This window comes from Scomber scombrus, chromosome 24, assembly GCF_963691925.1.
Source record: "Scomber scombrus chromosome 24, fScoSco1.1, whole genome shotgun sequence".
Taxonomy (NCBI): Eukaryota; Metazoa; Chordata; class Actinopteri; order Scombriformes; family Scombridae; genus Scomber; species Scomber scombrus.
This window is the reverse complement of record NC_084993.1, coordinates 369,883-389,097: the sequence shown is the minus strand read 5'-3', so window position 1 is coordinate 389,097 and position 19,215 is coordinate 369,883. Positions and strand designations below refer to the sequence as shown.

General features: G+C 41.5%; 1 protein-coding gene across 1 annotated transcript in view; it reads left to right on the top strand.

Moving 5' to 3' along the window:
- Positions 1–418: 418 nt before the first annotated feature.
- The window catches only part of LOC133976642 (target of Nesh-SH3-like), a 29,975-nt gene continuing 11,178 nt past the window's right edge, over positions 419–19,215 (top strand). Inside the window, exons 1-11 of the mRNA XM_062414903.1 lie at positions 419–648; positions 7,064–7,243; positions 11,146–11,214; positions 11,290–11,422; positions 12,742–12,923; positions 13,597–13,649; positions 14,452–14,491; positions 14,930–15,010; positions 15,394–15,468; positions 16,817–17,020; positions 18,661–18,738. Of these exons, the coding sequence (XP_062270887.1) occupies positions 570–648; positions 7,064–7,243; positions 11,146–11,214; positions 11,290–11,422; positions 12,742–12,923; positions 13,597–13,649; positions 14,452–14,491; positions 14,930–15,010; positions 15,394–15,468; positions 16,817–17,020; positions 18,661–18,738 (1,174 nt within the window). The 5' untranslated portion in view covers positions 419–569. The remainder of the gene's footprint in view (positions 649–7,063; positions 7,244–11,145; positions 11,215–11,289; positions 11,423–12,741; positions 12,924–13,596; positions 13,650–14,451; positions 14,492–14,929; positions 15,011–15,393; positions 15,469–16,816; positions 17,021–18,660; positions 18,739–19,215) is intronic.

Genomic DNA, 19,215 nt, shown 5'->3' with positions numbered 1-19,215 from the left:
TAAAGAGATGACATCACTGATTATTGATTATTGATTATTGATTGGTTTCATGTCTTCTGATCATTTCTCCTCCACAGAACTGCTGCAGAAACACAACGAGTTATAAAGAATGAAGCAAAGAGCCAAGAAGTGACTGAAAAACAACACATGGAGAAGAAAAGAGAGGAGGAGGGGGGGGGGGGGGGGGGGGGGAGGGGGGGGCATGATGAAAAAAGCAGAAGGGAGAAAGAGAGGGAAAAAAATCATGTTTGAGATCCAGAGAGAAAAAGAAAAAAAGAAAAAAGAGGAGGGCAGCGAGAGGAGGGAGTGTACAGTACGCTGTGGGGGGGGGGGGTGATGATGTCACACAGGCCACGCCCCCCTGCTGAGGCTATAGATGCTGGCGTTTGGTTGGTCCTCCTCCACAGCGAGGACGACTCACAGCTGAACAAGTCCTAAGACCCAACGCCTGCAGACACTTAGTGAAGTTGTCCAGCTCCTGGTCGCTCCTCATCATCATCATCATCATCATCCTCTGCATCTTCATCCTCATCTTCGTCATCCTCGTCTCCTGGAAGCTTTGAGAGGTCATGGCGGGCATCGCTCCTCTCCTCCGAGTCCTGCTGCTGCTGCTCGGAGTTCTGCTCATCTCTGCACAGAGGATCAGAGGCAAGAGCAGCAAACACACTCAGTACTACACACAGGGGAGGGGGAGGGGGAGGGGGGGGGGGCATGTGCAAAAGAGAGGGATGAAGAGAGAGAAAAAGAGGATGCAAGTTTTGTAAAAGTAGGAAAAAAGAGAGAAAAGAGACGACAGGCAGCAGTAAGTAACAGAGTAGATCCATCAGGAGGTAAATGTGTAAATCTGGAGGTGAAATTTGGGAAAAAATGGGACAAAACTTCCCTAAAAGTGAGAAAACAAACATGCAAAATCAACAGGGAGAGGGTGAGGGGGGGAAGGGGGGGGGGGTGCATGTGCAAAAGAGAGGGATGAAGTAGAAGAAAGAGAGGATGCAAGTTTGCAAAAAGCATGAAAACAAAAAAGCACGAATGTTAAAATAAAAGAGTTACAGGTTGTAAATGTGCATAAATCAACGGGGGGGGGGGGGGGGGGGGCATGTGCAAAAGAGAGAAGAGAGGGATGCAGTGGAAGAAAAAAGAGAATGTCAAAGTAGGAAAAGAGAGAAAAGAGAAGACAGGCAGCAGTTACATGTGAGACTGAAACATGAACTAGAGTCAGATTTAATAAAAAATGATGCAGCAGAAAGAGAGAGAGAGAGAGAGAGAGAGAGAGAGAGAGAGAGAGAGAGAGAGAGAGAGAGAGAGAGAGAGAGAGAGAGAGAGAGAGAGAGAGAGAGACAGAAAGAGAGACAGAGAGAGACAGAAAGAGAGAGAGAGAGAAACAAACTGAGAAGATAAAACTTTGGAAATAAACATGTTTAAAAGAAGCAGTTTAAAAAATGTGGAGAAACTTTATGAGATGAAATAAAACAGCAAACAACCTCTGATGCAGAATAAAGAAATAAACCTGATAGAAAAGGAAGGATGGAAACTTTATGAGATGATTGAACTCTAACAGCTGAGAAATGAACAAGTTGAATGTGCAAAACTAAAGAGTTTAAATGTGAGTTAACTGAAGTCTTCTGCTCGTTGAATTTGAAAAAAAAACCTGCAAACATTGATTCTTTTTTGGGGTTTTTTTGCAAATTTTTTTTTTTTGCATTTCGAGGCTAAAAAAAGTGTTGAAATTTGTTCCTTTCTGCATTTTTTCCCTCCATGTGATTGTGTGTTGAACCTGTTGTGAGTGTGAGCTGAATCTTTATCAGCTGTTTGCAGCTTTGTGTTCGACGCGTCGCTGTTTTTCTGCTCTCGAGAAATGTTGTTTTTGGCTGAAGTCGACACTTCTGGCTGCAGAGAGGGGTCAACGTTTCTCACTTTGGAAGAAATTTGTGTGTGTGTGTGTGTGTGTGTGTGTGTGTGTGTGTGCAGGTGTAGCTCGCCCACTTCATGATATAACCTGTGATTTTTCTGCCTCATCGAGTGTTCAGCGTTATGTAAGACGTCAAAAATCCCCCTCGGTCCGTCACGGTGGTCTGATGTAAATGTTACCTCACCGGGCCGGAGACCAAGAACAACACACACACACACACACACACACACACACACACACACACACACACACACAGAGCATTGAGTCCTATACATGGCATATTCTTTATATGGAAGTTTAATAGTGACTCTGCAACTGAAGCAGGAATCATTTTGTATCTAACCAGCTTCACTCAGCTGTTAAACTCATCACTTTATTTCACAGTTTAAGTTTTAAATTATAAAGTTTATTAAATCGTTTTCAACTTTCAACTTGCACACATTCTTTTTTTGTGGACCCAGCATCAAAATTTCTGCTTTTAATCCATTTAGAGAGAATATATTAGAGGATTATGGCAAAAATGTCTAAGTGGTGTAACCATAAAAACTTTGTACCAAATAATTCAACTTGCTTAAAAACAGTAAATAGTCAATAAAACACCATATCAACTAGTTTGGCATGATCTTACATTATAACTTTATATTAAATAAAGGTAATGGAATACAATTGTTATCAATATTACATTTACTCTGGTTACCATGGAGATCAGGAACCATTTACATGTTTTTGTGGTTACACCATTTGACATTTTCAGGAGCATTCAGTCTTACTTTTGGTAAAAAATGGTGCAAATGTCATTTTAAATGATATAAAACCAACAAAAATACTAAATGTACATTTTAACAAACCTGATGCTGCTTTTAAATCTAGTTTAACTGATTAATTAACAACACTTAATTTATATAAAGTACTTTACAGAATGTGTGTTTGCAGAATGAAAATGACATTAAAGGAAATCTGGAGTCTGATCAGAGCTCCACTTGGTGCTTTTGTTGTAATTACTCTCGCTGCCACTAGGGGGAGACAAACGTGCCACACTGCAGCTTTAAAGGCGACTGCAGAGAGATGAAACTAACTTTAACATGTTTTTATTACTCATCTACGAGGCGGCTAAACTGTGAGAATCATGAGAAAAAGAGTCAAACCTGCAGAAATGACTCGTTTTTAAAGTCTTGCAAGAGCTGAACGATTGAATCTAGCTGCTGAAAGTCTGCAGTGAGCGCGCTCTGTAGCGTTTGGCCCCACAGAGCTCTGAGGCTCCGTGGCTCTGCAGTGAGCGAGCTCCATGGCTCCGTGCTCCCGGCGCTCCGTGGGGCCAAACGCAACGTGTGCAGCATGTTTCTGATGTTTTTGGCTTCATGCTCCGCCTCCGTCGCTGCATCCAGTTCTTATTATAGATCAGTGGTTTTAATTAAAGTTACAAAAGCCAGAAAAGTTTGGAAGTCAGCTCGGTGTTTTCCAGTGATCCCCCCCCCCTCTACCCCCCTCTACCCCCCCCTCTAACCCTAACCCCCCCCCCACCACCACTGTAAAACCAGCAGAAGCTCATTAGTGCAGAGATGAAAGCAGCAGTTTGGTTTCCATGGTCGTGTTTTACAGTCTGAGGTCGAGTCTGCAACGTGTTTAAAGCCTCACAGAAACATCTGCAGCGTCTCAGCTGCTGCTGGTGACTCGTTATTAACCCGTTATCTGCTGTTAGCGATCAATAAAATCAATTAGCGATCAATAAAATCAATTAGGAATCAATAAAATCAATTAGGAATCAGTAAAGCTAGAGAGGCTGCAGAGGGAAATATCATGTTTGTCCTCAAGGTGGCGCTAAAAGTAAAAAAAGTCCTTTGCGCTGATGACTTAAATAAAAACGTACAAATTAACGTTCGTATTTTCATCAGTTAGCTGTTAAAGTTTATTTACTGAGATTTGAAGACATTCACAAAGTTAACGCAGGACTTTAAGTGACGCTAATGAAAACTAGCTACAGCTAGCTAAACATCGCGTTTTAGTAACTAATACTTTGCCGTACATATTAAGTCATATTTTATCGTACAGTTGATCGTACTTTGTTGCTTTATAGTCCTTCATTTTACATTTTGTTGGTGGTTCGTAGTATATTACGATATATTATGTTATATTATCGTATTACGTTATATTACGATGCATTATGTAACGTTACATTATATTAGGTTATATTATGTTACGTTATATTACATTAGATAATGTTTCGTTACGTAGTGCTACGTCACGTTACATTTTATTAGGTTAGATTATGTTACGATTTGTTATGTTACGTACAAATAAAGCTAACCGCATCGGGAATCTTTCAGACGATCAAAGTGAAGTTCATTTTTCCTCGTTAGCGTTTGAGCAGCGAATGAAATCAGGAGTTTTGTTGAGTTTGTCGTCTTTGTGCAGATTTTTATTGTTGCACATTTAATACTTTAAACTATTTGTTTCCTGTCGTAGTTTAGAGATATTTTGTTGTTTAATAGTTTAAATAGTTTAAATAGTTTTAATGTTTTATGTTTTTGTTCTTGTTGGAACTTTGATGGTTTTTATGTTTTTGTGTTTTCGGCTCTTTTAGTTGTACTTTAAGTTGCTTCGGTAGAACATGATGAGACTTTTTGGTTCTTTGTGTTTTAATATTTAATATTTTGCTTATTTTTGTCTCTTCTTGCTGAAGTTAAACATGATTAACTGCAGCAGGTCTGGAGTAAAAAACCTGAGTTAACCTTCGTGTCGTCCTCCGGGTCAAACTGACCCAGTCTTTATGACTGTTCCTTCCTTCTTTCCTCCCTTCCTTTCCTTCCTCCCTTCCTTCTTTCCTCCCTACCTCCTTCTCTCTTTCTTTCCTCCCCCCTTCCTTCTTTCCTCCGTCCTTCCTTCTTTCCTCCCTCCCTCCTACCTTGCTTCTTTCCTTTCCTTTCCCTCCTTCCTTCCCACCTTTCCTTCCTTCTTTTCCTTCCTTCTTCCTTCCTCCCTTCCTTCCTTATTCCCTCCCTCCTTTCCTTCCTTCCTTCCTCTACTCTAGGACAACAGGAGGGTTAAACTAGATTGCAGTGATAAGTTCAGGGTGTGAATGAGAGCAGTGAGTTCAGAGGAAGCTGATCCGCTGTCAGCAGACTGAGATGTTATCTGTTCCTCCTTCATGTTGAACAGGAGGTTTTTCTTTCCAGCAGAAATCAGGCTGCTGTGTTTGAGGTTGATCCTCCGACAGGCTGCAGCAGCGCTGCCAGGAATGAGCTGCAGGCCTCCACACGTCCAGCGACCTCCGCAGGCGTTTCCCACAGTCCTCCGCAGGACGCCGAAGCAATCTGCTAAACAAACATCCCAAAGAAAACCTGGACGGGCCGAAGACGGATGCTCGGCTCTCTGAAAACACAACACCCCCCCCCCCCCCCCCCCCCCAAAGCAACACGCTGTTCCTCGCTGCTCTGTCGACACGTTGGACCCTGAACGCATCGTTACGGCTGATTGTTCAGCTCGAGGCGACGAGGAGACTCAATCAGTTAAAAACAACAACAGAGTTTAAACCTGCTTTAACCCTCCTAGTGTCCTCGAGTCAAGGAAGGAAGGACAGGAGGAAGAAGGAACAATGGGAGGGAGGAAGGGAGGGAGGAATGAAGGATGGAAGGTAGGAAGAGAGGAAAGAAGGGAGGGAGGGAGGGAGGAAGGAAGGGAGGAAGAAAGGAAGGGAGGAAAGGAGGAAGGAGAGAAGGAAGGAAGGAGGGAGGGAGGGAGGGAGAAAGGAAAAGAGGAAGGGAGGAAGGAAGCAAAGAAGGAAGGGAGGAAGGTAGGGGGGAGGAAAGAAAGAGAGAAGGAGGGAGGGAGGAAGGGAGGAAGGAAGGAAGGAAAGGAGGGAGGAAGGAAAGGAGGGAGGAAGGAAGGGAGGAAAGGAAAGAAAGACGAGGACAACAGGAGGGTTAATTTAACATTTTCAAACTAATCTAATTCATCTTTAAATCGCTCCCTACGGAGGCCCAGATGTGCCAAACTTCCATAATGATTTCCATCCCTGCATCATGTCATAAAGTGAAGCTTCATGTAAATATGAGATCAGAATAAAAATAACTCGACTTTTAAGCTAAAAAACACAAAGACATCTGAGGCTGAAACACGATGAAACGGTTAAAGTTAGACGATCGCTGCTCTTCACGTGTTCAGCAGCTGAAACACAAACAGAAACATTTTAAACTGCAGTAAAACGTTTCTGATGTTTGAGCTTTGAAGTCGACGGAGAGGAGCGCTGCGTTCAGGCTTTCATTCTCCTGCAGGGTCCAAACTCTGCTGATCTTTGTTCTTTACGTGTTTCCCCTCGAGGCTCGCCGACGTTAACGGACGAGTTCGACCCGAAGCGTTCGGGTTCAGACCCGACGTCACGCTCCGCTTTTAAAACTTTAACAAGGACAAAATGTTTCTCAGAGTTTCCTCAGGAACTATAAAGATTTTTATTTTATTACAACTGGAGGAAACACGACCGAGGAGGACGTCACTTTACATCTATACATCAATACTGACACACAGAACAGCTGCATTATGGGAAATGTAGTTTTTCAGTAAAATGTCAATTAAACAGTTTGTGGCTCAAAAGGGGTCGAAGTACATTTCTGAGGTACTTGTACTTTACTGTAGTACAGTTTGAGGTACTTGTACTTTACTGTAGTACAGTTAGAGGTACTAGTACTTTACTGTAGTACAGTTTGAGGTACTAGTACTTTACTGTAGTACAGTTTGAGGTACTAGTACTTTACTGTAGTACAGTTTGAGGTACTTGTACTTTACTGTAGTACAGTTTGAGGTACTAGTACTTTACTGTAGTACAGTTTGAGGTACTAGTACTTTACTGTAGTACAGTTTGAGGTACTTGTACTTTATTTTAGTACAGTTTGAGGTACTTGTACTTTACTGTAGTACAGTTTGAGGTACTAGTACTTTACTGTAGTACAGTTTGAGGTACTAGTACTTTACTGTAGTACAGTTTGAGGTACTAGTACTTTACTGTAGTACAGTTAGAGGTACTTGTACTTTACTGTAGTACAGTTAGAGGTACTTGTACTTTACTGTAGTACAGTTTGAGGTACTTGTACTGTTTATTTTAACTTCCTGTCGCTCCTCGTCCTCCGTACAGTTTTAACTCTTCCTCTTTTCTCTCCGCAGTGCGACGGCAGAACATGAAGGTTCGGATCAACGCTACGGGCGACACCATCGTGATGAAGTTCGTGCGTCCGAGTCCCGACGTGAAGCTGGAAGGTTACATCCTGGGTTACGGCAGCAGCATGTTCTCCAAACAGTTCATCCAGCTGCCGGAGAACGGGAAACCCTACGAGACGGAGCTCGGTAAGACTACGGAGGCCCAACGGGACAAATACGCTTAACAAGCTTTATCAGAGTTATTGTGTTGGTTAATTAATGTTACGTTTTTGTCCTCTCTGGGCTTCCGTACTTCAGCAACGTTTATTGTTTTGTTGACGTATTTACTGACTTTTCTCTCAGAGGTAAAACATGTAGAAAATTTAAAGAATAATAATATTAGTTGCAAATAAAAGGAGCTAATGTTTCCTGACCGTCATGTTACATTACGTTAAGTTACGTTACGTTAAGTTACGTTATGTTAAGTTACGTTAAGTTATGTTAAGTTACGTTACATCACGTTAAGTTACATTACGTTAAGTTATGTTAAGTTACGTTAATTAAAGTTACGTTAATTAAAGTTACGTTAAGTAAAGTTACATTACGTTAAGTTACGTTACGTTAAGTTACGTTACGTTACGTTAAGTTACATTACGTTAAGTTACATCACGTTAAGTTACATTACGTTAAGTTATGTTAAGTTACGTTAATTAAAGTTACGTTAATTAAAGTTACGTTAAGTAAAGTTACATTACGTTAAGTTAAGTTATGTTAAGTTACGTTAAGTTAAGTTACATTACGTTAAGTTAATTAAAGTTACGTTAAGTAAAGTTAAGTAACGTTAAGTAACGTTAAGTTAAATACGTTACGTTAAGTTACGTTACGTTAAGTTACATTACGTTAAGTTACATCACGTTAAGTTACATTACGTTAAGTTATGTTAAGTTACGTTAATTAAAGTTACGTTAAGTAAAGTTACATTACGTTAAGTTAAGTTATGTTAAGTTACGTTAATTAAAGTTACGTTAAGTTAAGTTACATTACGTTAAGTTAATTAAAGTTACGTTAAGTAAAGTTAAGTTACGTTAAGTAACGTTAAGTTAAATTACATTACGTTAAGTTACGTTAAATTACGTTAAGTAAAGTTACGTTACGTTAAGTAAAGTTATGTTACGTACAGATCACGCTAACGGCATCTGGACTAAAACTGAAGTTAATTTTCACGCTCGTTAGTGTTTGAGGAGCAAATTAAACGTGTTTTTTAGGTTTTATTTAAAGTTTTGTTGAGTTTGTCCTCGTTACTGAACGTCTCTGAGTTACCGTTTTAAAAATAAACTAGAATATTAAATCTGTCCTTTAGAGACGCGTTTGTCTTCATGGAGGAATTAAAGCTTCAACAGGTTTTAAAGCTCGAGTCAGTTTGAGAGACGACGATTTAAATTCACTGTGAGAAAAAGCTTTAAAACCTGCTGAAGCTTTAAATCCTCCATGAAGCCTCGGAGCTCAGGGAGACTTTTATACTTCGGGGGGAAAACCCCGAACATGAGACGCTCAGAGATCCTCAGAGATCAGCAGCAGTAATAACAGCAGCAGGTGGTTCTGATCCGTCTTCTGAAGCTGCGCCAAGAATTTTGATCCTGTCGCCACGAAAAAAGTGAAAGTTTACGACGTTGTGAGAAAGAGCTGCTGAGACGCTTCAGTCATCAGCTCTGAGATTCATCTGGTTAACTTCCTGTCGTCTGACTGTTCCTCCTTTCCTTCCTTCCTTCCTTCTTTCCTTCCTCCCTTCTCTCTTCCTTTCTTCGTCCCTCCCTTCCTTCTTCCTTCCTCCCTCCTTTCCTTCTTTCTTCCTCCGTTCCTCCTTTCCATCTTTCCTTCCTTCCTTCCTTCCATCTTGCTTTCCTTCCTTCCTTCCTTCCTTCCTTCCTTCCATCTTGCTTTCCTTCCTTCCTTCCTTCCTTCCTTGACTCGAGGACAACAGGAGGGTTTAAAGACTTTATTTTATTTTATATTATATATATTATATATTTCTCTGTTTAACAGCATGTGATGGAACGTGCTTAGTTCAAGTGCTGCGTGTAAATCTGAGCTCTGAGACTTTCTGTAAACACAGTTTAAGACGTTTAATTGAATCTTTTGGTTTTTCTTTGCTGATCCGTCATCGCTGGCGTTTCTGCCCCGAGCTCAGCTGTCAATCAGCAGGCGAGGGGGCGGGACTTTGGTGTCAGAGCCTCTTTAAAAACCCTCGAGGCGGCGTTTACCTTCATGGGTTTAACAGAATCATCCATCAGCAGGACCGCAGTGTTTGCTCTGTTAACTCCCAACAGGGCCGAGGGTTTGGTTTGTGGTCATAGCCTCTCTTCTTCTCTTCTTCTCTTCCTCTCTTCCTCTCTTCCTCTCTTCCTCTCTTCTTCTCTTCCTCTCTTCTTCTCTTCCTCTCTTCTTCTGGATGTTTTTCTCATGTTGTATTCAGCTGTCAGAGCCTCAACATTTCTCTACCAAGAGAAAAAGAAGAACTGATCCAAACATCCTCTGATCACTTTATTATTTAACCCTTACATTCTGTTCAACACCTTCAACACTTTTCTTTTACCCAGAAACATGATGATTTATCTTCATGTGACTCTGAATATACAAAAAAAGGAAATATTTTAACTTTCTTAAAATGTTTTTCTGCAGCTAAAACATGTTTTTGTTGCGCGTTTGACTCAGAAACAACTATTCAACAAAAAGAAACTTAATTAAAGATTAATAACCAGTTTATTAATGACTGATAGAGATTAATTATGATGGGATACTGTGAAATGGCCAAATATGAGCAGTATGTGAAGGTTAAGTCACATGTTTGTGTCGTGCTGTGTTCAAGTGCTGCTGGGAAAAATCAGACATCCTAAACTCCAACATTACTTTAAAGCATTAAAGAAGAAAAGACAGCTCGGTGACAAATCGTTCTTCTCGACCACAAAAGAAGAAAAGAGGAAGTGAAAGGAGGGAAAGGTTGACCGCGACCGCAACCTTTAGACAAATAATGAGTCACAGCTGATTGATGAGCGGCGGCGTGTTTCTGCTCGCCACCAAGAAAAAACACGTAGAAGAAAAGCAAGTTAGAGGTTAGAAGAGAAGAAAGAAAGAAGAAGAAAACAGATTAGTTTGTGTTGAAGCAATAAAAAAGCTGCTTTAACTAAAATATATACTTTATAAAACTATACTATAAAAAGGTAATATATTAATATAATATAATAATATAATATATTAATATAATATATTAATATAATATATTAATATAATATATTAATATAATATAATAATATAATATATTAATATAATATAACACAAGAGCTTTAAATATTGAGACAAAACAAAACATCTTCAGTGTGAAGCTGCATGAATATTAACCTTCATGTCGTCCTCCTGGGTCAAATTAAACAGTGTTTTCACGTGTTTCAGTAAACGTTCACATGTGTGTGTCTGCTTTCTGTCGGTGGGGGGGGGAACACAACACGCCATGACATCATCATCATCATCATCTTTCTCAGCATTCCTCACATGTTTCTGCCACTTAACCCTCCTGTTGTCCTCGAGTCAAGGAAGGAAGGAACGGAGGAAGGAAGGAATGAAGGATGGAAAGGAAAGGAGAGAGGGAGGGAGGAAGGAAGAAGGGAGGAAGCAGGAAGGGAGGGAGGAATGAAGGATGGAAAGGAGGAAGGAAGGAAGGAAGGGAGTAGAGAAAAGCAGGGAAGGAAGGAAGGACGGAGGAAAGAAGGAAGGAAGGTAGGAGGGAGGGAGGAAAGAAGGACAGAGGAAAGAAGGAAGGGAGGAAGGCAGGGCGGAGGAAAGAAAGAGAAATAGGGAGGGAGGAAGGAGGGAAGGAAAGAAGGAGGAAGGAAGCAAGGAAGGAAGGGGGACGGAGGAAGGAAAGAAGGAAGGAAGGATGGAGGAAGGAGGGAAGGACAGAAAGAGGGAGGAAGGACTATTAATTTCACTAAAACACATGTTAGTAGATACTATATAGAGATATACAGAGATAATCTGACCCAGAACAGCCTCAATGGACAAACATTACGAGCCGAACCTTTAATGAGTCTAAATAAAGTTTGTTTGTGTTTCAGACGCTGAGCCGAAGTACCTGGTCGCCGTTCAGCCGATTCCAGTCAACGACGTGAAGAAGCAGTGCACAGGTACGCCGGCCACTTCCTGTCAGGTGAGAGCTGTGATTGGTGGACAGGAAGTCTGACTCTGTGCTGTGTGCTCAGGGAAGGTGAACCTGGACAAGCCGCTGCACCTGGTGATCGGCTCCGTCAGCCCCACGGCCGTGCTGCTGTCCTGGGGAAGCTACCTGAAGACACCCTACGAGGGGAACATCATGAACGAGTGTCTGGAGGACGGGTCAGACTAACAATCACCTCTCTCTCTCTGTCTGTCTCTCTCTCTTTCTCTCTCTCTCTGTGTCTCTCTTTCTCTCTCACTCTCTCTGTCTCTCTCTGTCTCTCTCTCTATCTGTCTCTTTCTTTTCTTTTTTTCCTTCTCTGTCAAACAAGTTTTGGAAAAGTCTTCGGAAAGCTTGACCCAGGCGTCGCTCTGCCACTCCGGGCGTCTTATTAAAGGCTAATGTCAGTTCCTTCTGTGTGTGTGTGTGTGTGTGTGTGTGTTGTTTCCATGATGAGGTCACGCTGAGGCCTCGGCGGTCCTGTTTAGCCTGCAGAGCGACAGCTTCACGCTAGTTTGGCGCCAAAGTCACTGAACCGTGTTTTGGTGCCTTCGAAGGGAAATTCAGTTTTTAAGCCAATCAGCAGCTTCAGAGACCTTTGGTGATCAATATGAGACAAAAACAGCAGAATTAGACTTAAAAATAAACTGTGGTTGAGGTTTGATCGGAGGGATTGTGGTCGTCGTGGTTCTGACTGTTGGTTGGAAACTGGAAGAAGAAGCGTGTGCAGTCGGTTCCTCCATCCAGGAGTCTGTGGCTCTAAATAAACATCAGTGTGAACCTCTGCTCCTCAGAGACGCTCTTCATCTCTGTCACTTTGTTTAAATCCACTGATGTTTTTATTGGAATGAAACTCTGAATGAGCTCAGCAGCCAGAATACAAGCCTGAGTTTGTCTGTGAAAACCCAAACATCACGCTGCTGGTTTCATGACGGCAGGGAGGCAGAAATATTATGTCACGAGCTGTTTCAGGCAGGATAATGATCCTTTCACGATTCTTCTTACCATTATTTAATATTCAGTTCTTTCATTGTCGGTACCACGAAATAGTTTAATCTCTGCTCCTAAAACATACAAACCTGCAAACATTGAGGCATTAAATGGGTAAAAAAGCCCAGCCAGCAGGTCCATATGGGCCCACCATATGTGGGCTACGTGGGTACTGAGTGGGCTGGAACTGGGCAAACAGTGTGGGCCCCATATTGTTTCATATTGAGCCCCTGTGGGCTCCCACTTAGACCCCATATGGGCAAACATATGCGGTCTACATGGGTCTTATAATGACAGAAATATGTTTGGTTAGAGGCTCTCAAACAACATAAAGACATGAAACCACTGACCACAGACCACAAGACCACAAGACTCACATGGAATAATAGAGACATCAGATAAAAGATGGAAGACATTCGGGTTATTGATATTGATATAGTCTGTGAGTGTAAACAGAGCCCTGAGGATCACCACCACTCATTTATTCTCTCCACTGTTTCTTCTTCAGGTTCTACACCATACGTTACAGGGAGAGGAACAGGAAGTGGATCTACCAGACCTGCCCGACCAGCGACACGGTCATCGACAACCTGAAACCCAACACGGCCTACGAGTTCGGCGTCCGCTCCAACAAGGACGACCGCAGCGGCACCTGGAGCAAACCAGTCATCCACAACACCAACATGGGCAGTAAGGAACCAGCTTTAACCTTTTTATGATCCTCAATGAATGGAGGTCTGTGGAGCTGGAGCCCCAAAATGTCATTTTATGTAACTTTTCATGATGTTTTCATTATAAAGGATCAGATTTTCACGACTTTTTGGTAGTAAAATACCCTTCTATGAGTATTTGTGGAGCCACTTCATGCCACTACATGCAACTATGCCACTTCATGCCACTATATACCTCTATATGCCACTACATGCCACTATATGCTACTACATGCCACTACATGCCTCTATATGCCACTACATGCCACTATATGCCACTATATGCCACTTCATGCCACTACATGCCTCTATATGCCACTACATGCCACTATATGCTACTACATGCCACTATATGCTACTACATGCCATCATATGCCACTTCATGCCACTATATGCTACTACATGCCACTACATGCCACTATATGCCACTACATGCCACTATATGCTACTACATGCCATCATATGCCACTATATGCTACTACATGCCACTATATGCCACTATATGCTACTACATGCCACTATATGCCACTACATGCCACTATATGCCATTACATGCCACTACATGCCACTACTTGCTACTACATGCAATCATATGCCACTATATGGCTCTGGTTCTTCATGTTCCTGTTTCCTGTTTCCTGTTCTTTGCGTAGATAAGAACATCCAGAAGCAGTACACGGTGCGTCATCCTCTGGCGAAGCCGATGGTACGTAACCCGATACCCGACTGTTACACGATTTATCATCTTCAATCTTGTGTTATGTGTGTAGTATGATGTGTGTAGTGTGATGTGTGTAATTTCTTGTGTTATGTGTGTTGTGTGTAGTATAATGTGTGTAGTGTGATGTGTGTAATTTATTTTGTGTAGTAGGATGTGTGTAGTATAATGTGTGTAGTGTGATGTATGTAGTATGATGTGTGTAGTATAATGTGTGATGTGTGTAGTGTGATGTGTGTAATTTCTTGTGTGTAGTATAATGTGTGTAGTGTGATGTGTGTAGTGTGATGTGTGTAATTTCTTGTGTGTAGTATAATGTGTGTAGTGTGTAGTATAATGTGTGTAGTGTGATGTGTGTAGTGTGATGTGTGTAGTGTGATGTGTGTAGTGTGATGTATGACGGCCGTCTCCCGGGAGACGAGCAGGGTTGATGTGTGTGTAGTTAATGAGGTCAAAGGTCGAGGTCTGCACGCTCCGCCAGACGCTAACACACTTCCTGTTGTAGATTTATCACCTGTGTCTGCAGCTATGGAAGCCTGAAGCTGCCAATACTAAAGGCAAAGCAACTTCATCTGCACATTATGACGCTCTGAAACAGCAGGAAGTAAATATTAAACTTGAATCAGAATAAAAAGGATTAAATATACACAAATAATATATATCAGCACATATCAGACGGCATAAAGACGGATACCGATATATCTGTGATCAAGTTTCAAAGCTTTAGATTTAATTTAACTTTTCTTTTCTTTGGATGTTTTATTTATTTGAGATATTTTGTGTTTTTCAGAAGCCGCTCGGACCTCACACTCTGTTCCCGCCTCGTCCCGGTAAGATCCGTCAAATTCAGACTTTATTATTATTATCATTTAAACTTTAATATCAGAGGTGAAAGTGATTCTTTAAATTGTTATTTAGTGCGAGAAAGAGTCACGAAGTCCTGAAACGATTAAATTAATAACGTAAAAAAAACCCGCAAAAATTCTTACGTTATATTTTTCGTGTTTTTATTTAATACGTGGATATATTCATGTTACACCTCGTTTTAAAGCTAAGACTCTCCTCGTTAAGCTCGTACTGAGTCTGATTATATTATATGTGATATTATGACTGTTTTAATGTGTTTAAAAGAAGAAAACTGTTCTATGGATGTCTGTTTAAACTCTCACTAATAGGTTAAAAACTGCATCTGCTCTGGAGGGTTTTGGATTAATTCACGAGTTTGAACGTTAATTATTAATATTTAATCTGCTGTAATGTGTCGACAGCTCTGCACAACCGGACACAACCACGACTCCCATCTCTGTTCAAAAACCCAATGTTCCCCGGAGCACCTCGCACTTCCTTTGGTAATTAACCCTCCTTCTTCATCTCTCTCTCTCTCTGTCATCACACTTTTGTTTTTTCCACTCAAGAACAAAGAAAGAAGACAATATTCACATTGTAAGAAGCTGCAATCAGAGAACTTAAGCATTTTCTTCTTCTCACGGTTCGGTGATATCTATCTTCACATTGTTTAGTTAAACTTTGGACAAAAATAAATGTGTAATGTGACTTTTTATACCAGCGGTTTATTGATTGAGTCATCTTTGACGCTTTAATCACATAAATCTGCTCAAATCTGGCTCTAATTTGATTTAAAACTTCTTTCTCTTTCCATACTTTCACCTCTTTAACTCTCTCTTAAACATTCTTCTTCTCTGTATAAAAGCAGCCGTGTTATTTCCCACAGCGCCACCTGATGGCCACCAGGACTCGTTCCCTCTGCCGGGCTCCGCCAAGCCTAAACGGCCTCACGTGTCACTCGGTAATAAGACACGTCCACTTTTTTTTATGCACTTGTTTGGTCCGCAGCCATTTATAACCCTTTACCTGCTTTGTGCTGAGCACGACATGCACCTGGACGGGGGGGGGGGGGGGTCTGAGACGTGATTGGCTGCATGCTAGCATGAGCCTGAGAGAGTTAGACAGTCGATGCCAAACGTGGCAATGATGATGATGATGATGATGTCACCGGCGGTCAGCTGATTATATGAGTAAGTTCACTTTGCCCTCCCCCCGCTCATCCACCCCGCTCATCCCCTCCCCCCACTCATCCCCTCCCCCCACCGATGGCGACCCCATGATGACGCTTCGATTGCGCATTCATCAGCTGCAAGCGTTCCTCTGCCCTTCTTCCTTCACCCATCATCCCTCCTTCTTCTTCTTCTTCTACTATTATATCTATCTGTGTTTGTGTTGATTCAGAAACCAAATCATTTAGTTTAGTCTTATAATCAGTTTTTTAACCCTTTGTAGAATCATTTGTTTGCTTTTCCTGTTTGTTGCCATGACAACATAAAACATGGATTATTTCTCTCATGTGAAATAATGAAATAATCTCTCTATTTCTTTTGTTTTAATGAAAACAAAAAGGCTTCAGGACTCAATGGATTTGTTCACTTTTTTTAGATATTTGAATAGTTTACGAGGAGATTTTAATGTCAACATGTGTCATAAGTTAAATTAAAAGATATTTGGATTGAGTTTTTATTTTCCCAGCAGTTTAAAGCTTAATTTGATTTATTCAGCAGTCAGTCTTTGTCTCAGTCTTCAGTCCTCTTTCCTGCTTCCATCAGTCTGCATGATGACAGGATGCATGTCGGCCGCTTCAGACGCAGACGTGTTTGGATTTTCCTGAAAAGGGGAAAAACAACACAAGTCGATCTGCAAAGTCGTCCTCTGTCTGATTCTTACGATGTACGATGTCTTCTGGACTTTTCTGTATTTCTGCGAGGTACCAGATCATGGGACGAAAACTTTATCTGACATTTAGTGGCTGATTGAGAGCAGGGCTGAGTGTCATCGGTGCAGGTTTAAAGCCAGAGTTTATCTACAAAACCAACATTTTACAAGCAGTATAAAAATAACTTTGCATGAATTAAAAACAGTGTAGAATTGGCCGAATCCAGACTTCTATAATTGATGCTACAAACACATGCAGCTGGTGTCCTGACAGCACTGAGAGTCGATACTCAGCCCTGCTTGAAATAAAACTGATGACTGTCATTTCTCCTAAAGAGTCGGAGATAATGAGAGAAATCACGTCACTGTAAATCAACCGGAAACATTCGACCCTCCCATGATCTCCGTACCTCTCTCTTCTCTCGCTCCAGACAATGAAAACTCTTTTAGAAACGACAGCAACCAACCAGCGGATCCTCATCGTGCCCTCCCCCGTCTCCTGCCCACCAAAGCCCCTCCCACCAACGCCAACGCCTCCCCCAACCTTAAATTACCCTCCAATGGTGATTTCCTTCAGGGGCAGACTCAGCCCAGGCCTCCCACTAATGCACCTGAGAAGCCTCATAACCCTTCTGGTAATTTCCACCCAACAACTTCACTTTTTATGTTCTTGTATGAAACAACTTCCAGGTTTTTTTGGATATTTGAGTTTAATCCCGATGTGAGTGTGTGTGCGGTTAGAAACGAGCTCCGACCTGCTGAGACTAAACACAGAGAAGAAATGAGCCTCTTGATATTTAAAGTAATGCTACTGTCTCACTAACAAGCTCTGTTTATGACCTCCATAAAAGTGAGTGTCATCTGCCAACAATTACATTTTAAAGGCCAAGTCGCCCCGAATTAACTGCTGTTTTACATTTGACGATGAAACAATGTCGGCTTCACGAACGCCAACTCTGGAAGCTTCAAGGTGATAATTCCAAACTTCGGACTTCCTCTCACGCTCCTTACTCGGGTTTATTTACTTCTCTACAGAATGTGAAGTAATGATGATTTTTCAGAAGTTTTTGTGCCTAACAAGCTCTCACAAAAACAACGATGTCATCTGCAAACAATTACACTTTTAAAGCTGCACCGGTCAATTAAGCACTGGTTAACGTTTTCGAGTAAAAGGAATCACAATTTCCAAAAAAAAAAGCCAAAACATAATTTTGGGAGATTAAAAAATGATCATTTCCACTTTCCAGCCTGCAGTGCTGAATATCTGACTTTACTTTATAACCTTTTAGTATGAAGAGAAGTTGTTTTGCTCACAATTTAACCCTCCTGTCGTCCTCCCGGGTCAAATTGACCCCGTCTCTTTTAACTGTTCCTTCTTCCCTCTTTCTTTAATTTTTCCTTCGTTCTTCCCCTCCTTCCATACTTCTTTCGTCAATTACTTCCTTCTTTCCTTACTTCCTTCCTCTTTTCCTCCCTCCCTCCCTCCTTACTCCTTTCCTTCCTTCCTCCCTTCCTCCTCCTTTCCTCCTTTCTCATTCCTTCCTCCCTAACCTCTTTTAACTATGGCGGCAGCTGTCTCAGCACTCAGAGTCCAAGACAAATTTCCCTTCGGGGACAATAAAGTCTGTCTATCTATCTATCTATCTATCTATCTATCTATCTATCTATCTACGTATCTATCTATCTATCTACGTATCTATCTATCTATCTATCTATCTATCTATCTATCTATCTATCTATCTATCTATCCATCTATCTATCTATCTATCTATCTATCTATCTATCTATCTATCTATCTACGTATCTATCTATCTATCTATCCTTTCCTCCCTCCCTCCCTCCTTTCCTTCCTTCCTCGACCTGAGGACAACAGGAGGGTTATATATCAGTTGGTTTTTCAGTTTTTACGTTTCGACAGTGAGAATAATCATCTGCAAACAGTTACACTTTAAAAAGCCAGTTAACTCTCAAAGTGCCAAACCTTCTCTGGTGAGTTTGCTATTTGAAGATAAAAGTATCGCCTGCAAACTGCTGAAAGAGGAAATTGTGTTCATCAGTTTTACGTCTTAGAATTAAAACATCATGAATCTTAAATATAACCAACCTTTTACCTGTTTAAGAGTTTAAACATCCACACTGAACTTCTGTTAACTCGACTCTGCTTTGTACTTTTAAAACTGAAACTTTTCACTTTCTCAGGTTTTGCTTTCAGATTGAAGCCATGCAGGTTTTCGGACCGTCCCTGTAGAGTTAAACCTTTTTATTTCCCACACAGCTTTCGGCAAATCACAGGATGGATCGTCACTGCTGAGATCGGCTCTGGCCAATGAGAGGGCCAAAGCTAATAACTGGGGTAATAATGACCTCATGAACTGCTTCCTGTGTGTTGCGATCACAGCCGGTCTTGCTCTCTGTCTGTCTGCAACCATCTCGTTGTCCTCCAGCTTCCAGTGTTTTGTCCACAGGAGTGTCTGCTCGCTCCAGGAGTGTCTGCTCGCTCCAGGAGTGGCTGCTCGCTCCAGGAGTGGCTGCTCGCTCCAGGAGTGGCTGCTCGCTCCAGGAGTTGCACCTCTAAACACATTTCATCCAACATGACCTCCGACGTATGCATGCGGCTCACAATCTTACAGTCATGGTTGCTCCATTTAAACTCATCAGCAGCTTCAATGACTGTAGTTTCCCAAGATTGTGAGCGCTTAGACTCCATGATCCCATCATGTTAATTAATTCCATGAATCATAATAAGAAGCACATTAAGTTTTAATGGTTCATTCGAGTCAGAACTAGAAGAAACCATCACTAACATCATTGCTCAGGGCTGCTGCAAGCT